The sequence below is a fragment of the Bison bison genome, unplaced genomic scaffold, assembly GCF_000754665.1.
Source record: "Bison bison bison isolate TAMUID 2011002044 unplaced genomic scaffold, Bison_UMD1.0 scf7180017864473, whole genome shotgun sequence".
Taxonomy (NCBI): Eukaryota; Metazoa; Chordata; class Mammalia; order Artiodactyla; family Bovidae; genus Bison; species Bison bison.
The window spans coordinates 17,526,393-17,529,824 of record NW_011495034.1 but is presented as its reverse complement, the minus strand read 5'-3'; the positions used below and the strand labels follow the sequence as shown (position 1 = coordinate 17,529,824).

Sequence of the window (3,432 nt, the reverse complement as noted above, 5' to 3'; positions counted from 1 at the left end):
GAGGACGACCGGGACGAGCGGGAGTCTCGGGCGGAGATCCAGAATGCAGAGGACTACAATGAGATCTTCCAGCCCAAGAACAGCATCAGTGAGGCTCTCCCCTCCCTTCCCATCCCCGCCTAGCCCCACCATTCCCCTCTGGGACGCAGAGGCAGATGGTCCTTTCCAGGATGGTGTCCACGTTGCTGCGCCCCCCTTAGCCTAATTTCTCACCCACATCTGGGCCTGGCTCTGTCCCCAGGTCCTCTAGGCCCCAGCAGAAGCCCAGCAGCCCCTCGGTGCTCAGCTTGCCAGGGGCCAGGGCATGAGGAGGGGCAAACCTGAGGGTTCAAACCCTAGGAACAGATCACGGTCTACAGCTGTATGTGTACCCTGGAACAACTTGCCCATCTCCTGCATCCTATGGGGCCCTGGGGTCCCCGCTGACTGGGCCCTGAGGGCTCAGACAGCAGCCCTGGGCTGGCCCATGTGAGTCCCCAGCCCCTTTCACCTCTGCAGGTCGGACGCCACCCCGAAGAAGTGAGCCCTTCCCTGCACCCCCAGAAGATGGTGAGTCGGGGCAGAGCCTGGCCTCCCGGGCTCCCCAGTCTTCCTCTTCCAGGCTGCCCCTCCCACAGGACAGTTCCCAGCCTCTCTCTCCCCTTGGGTCTTTTCCCTCCATTCACCCAAAAAGCACCTAGTGTGTGCCAGGTGCTGCGCTAGACCCTGGTAACAGCGTGAAAAAGCCAGGCAGGTGCTCACACCCAGTGAGGAAGGCAGGTGAGGTGGTAGACAGCCATGTGGGAGGAGGAGCCAGGCGTGGTGAGAGGCACTAGGGCCCGTGTAGATGGGGAACTGTGAAGCTCTGCAGAGGCGGTGCATCAGGCAGGGCTGGGGACCAGGTGAGGAGATGGGAGGGAACAGCCTCAGGTGGGAGGGAGCTAAGAGGAGGGCGGGGGTTTGGGGGGCCAGGTCCCCAGGCCCTGGGAGTTGGGTTTCGCTGCTGGAGGATTTAAGAGGGGGGAAAAACCTGATCTGCTTTATGATTGGAGAAGGTGGGACGGGGCACCCTCATCTTCCAGCCCAGCCTCACCCCTCCCCCGCCATCAGCTTTCTCCTCAAGGGGCCATCTTCCCGAGCCCCTAAAGCTGGGATCCTGAAGCACCTCTCTCTCCCACGCTCCTATTCACCATCCCCTCAGCACCAACCCCCCCTGCAAAACACACTCCATTCCTAGTGAGGTGTCAGGGCCACCACTCCCTGGGTCCCATCCACACGTGGTGCTTGGTTCCTGCTTTCTGCCAGACCTGTGGTTGAGTAGGTGGAGAGGGAGGGGCCAGGCCCACCCCCTCCGCCAGACCTCCCCTGTTAGAGGCGAGGCGCCACCCAGAGTCCCAGCCCAAGCCCTGCCTTCCCGCCTGTCCCTTCTCCCGACCTGACCTGACCCAGTGATCTTTCCCTTCTATCTCCAGACATGGCCACAGCCAAGGAGGCAGCAAAGCCCAGCCCAGCCACAGACGCACAGTTCCCGGTGCCAAACATATGTCCAGGCGGAGCGGGCACGGTATGAGGCTCAGAGAGGGCCTGGTGTCCTGAATCAGGGCTGGGGTGACCCTTGCTGGAGAGAGGGGCAGAGGGGGAGGCCTTGGGCTGGCTGGCTGCCTGCTAACTCCAGACCCTTCCAGCTCGAGGTCCTATCCCGGCCCCCAGTTGTCACTTCCACCCCTGCACCCAAGGCCGAGCCTGCCATCTTTCCTGCCACCCGCAATGAGCCCATCGGACTGAAGGCCTCCGACTTCCTGCCTGTGAGTGGGGGGCCCAGGCTGAGAGTGGGTGGAGGCCCATGGGGCAAGGGCAGAACTTGGCTGCCAGCATCCGGGCACCCATCCCACACAGGCCGTGAAGATCCCCCAGCAGGCAGAGCTGGTCGACGAGGATGCCATGTCCCAGATCCGCAAAGGCCATGACACCATGTGCGTCGTGCTCACCAGCCGCCACAAGAACCTGGACACTGTGCGGGGTGTGTGGACCACAGGCGATATCAAGGCAAGTGCCAGCTCTGCCTGGGCTTGGAGCTGAGCTGAGAATAGAGCTTCCTGGAGTGGGGTTGAAGGGGTGGCAGGCGGCTCCAGTCACCACACCTTGCAGTTTTATGTACACACCCCAATAAAGCCCATGATCACATCACACCCAGGCAGGGCCACTGTGTCCTTGGTCCCCACTAACAGGCGCTCTGTTTGCACAGACATCGGTGGACTCAGCCGTGGCCATCAATGACCTGTCTGTGGTCGTAGACCTCCTTAACATTGTCAACCAGAAGGCGTGAGTGGCCATGACGGGGGATGGGAGGTGGGGGGCGTGGGCAGGGCCAGGTGCTGAGAGCACGTGTCCCTGGCCCTCTCCCCAGCTCCCTGTGGAAACTGGATCTGTGCACCACGGTTCTGCCGCAGATCGAGAAACTTCTGCAGAGCAAGTATGAGAGGTACGCGTGGGGGAGCCACACCTGCCTCACAGCGGGGCGGGGTGGAGGTGGACCACAGGAAAGACCCCCAGGGCTGGGGCACGTGTGGGGGCGCTGCACCACGCTGCTGTCCCCTCCAAAGTTGGAAGGCCAGTGACCACAAGTCCATGCTGCCTCTGGCCCCGGCTCTGCCCCGCTGTGTCTCCGTGAGCCATGCGCTCTGTGTGTTTGATTCTATCCATCCCTCTGCCCTTGCAGCTACGTCCAGACGGGCTGCACCTCCCTGAAGCTGATCCTGCAGCGGTTTCTGCCCCTCATCACAGACATCTTGGCGGCCCCGCCCTCTGTGGGTGTGGACATCAGCCGGGAGGAGAGGTGAGGAACCCGGGCAGTGGGGAGGGCTGTGTGGCGTGTCTGTGTCTGTGTGTGCATGCCACGTCAGGCAAGAGCACACAGGCCTGCTTGTTGATGGCCCTGGTGAAACAGCCAACAGAGGCAATCACTGTGCCTGGGACAGTCGCTCAGGGCACGCGGTGGGGTTACCAGAGCCTGGGCTCCTCCATGGCCTGGTCTGGCCTGGGCCCTGCTCTTTGGGTCTCAGCCTTCCCCTGGGCGAAGGGCTGGTGTGGTTAGTACAGGAAAGGCCCTGGGGTTGGGCGGGGGTCATGGGACTGTGCCGGCTGGCCACCTCCAGTGCTGACCCTATGCCCACAGGCTGCACAAGTGCCGGCTCTGCTACAAGCAGCTCAAGAGCATCAGCAGCCTCGTCAAGAGCAAGTCGGGTTTGAGCGGCCGCCACGGCAGTGCCTTCCGCGAGCTGCACCTGCTCATGGCCAGCTTGGACTGAGGGGCCCAGAGAGTGGGGGCACCCTCAGGCCTGGCCTTGGCCCCCACTCCTGTTCCCTGTGCGCCCACCAGCCCATAGAGCCTCTGCCCGGCCCCCAGTGCTGCCCTGTGGCCATCCTGGAGGCAGCAGGGCTGGCCCACTGGCT

General features: G+C 63.1%; 1 protein-coding gene across 1 annotated transcript in view; it reads left to right on the top strand.

Annotated features, from left to right (window-relative positions):
- KATNB1 (katanin p80 (WD repeat containing) subunit B 1) overlaps nt 1–3,426 on the top strand; it is a 17,903-nt gene extending 14,477 nt beyond the window's left edge. The window contains exons 12-20 of the mRNA XM_010861859.1: nt 4–88; nt 499–549; nt 1,452–1,543; nt 1,665–1,784; nt 1,876–2,025; nt 2,225–2,301; nt 2,387–2,461; nt 2,699–2,815; nt 3,155–3,426. Of these exons, the coding sequence (XP_010860161.1) occupies nt 4–88; nt 499–549; nt 1,452–1,543; nt 1,665–1,784; nt 1,876–2,025; nt 2,225–2,301; nt 2,387–2,461; nt 2,699–2,815; nt 3,155–3,287 (900 nt within the window). The 3' untranslated portion in view covers nt 3,288–3,426. The remainder of the gene's footprint in view (nt 1–3; nt 89–498; nt 550–1,451; nt 1,544–1,664; nt 1,785–1,875; nt 2,026–2,224; nt 2,302–2,386; nt 2,462–2,698; nt 2,816–3,154) is intronic.
- The last annotated feature ends 6 nt before the right edge of the window (nt 3,427–3,432 follow it).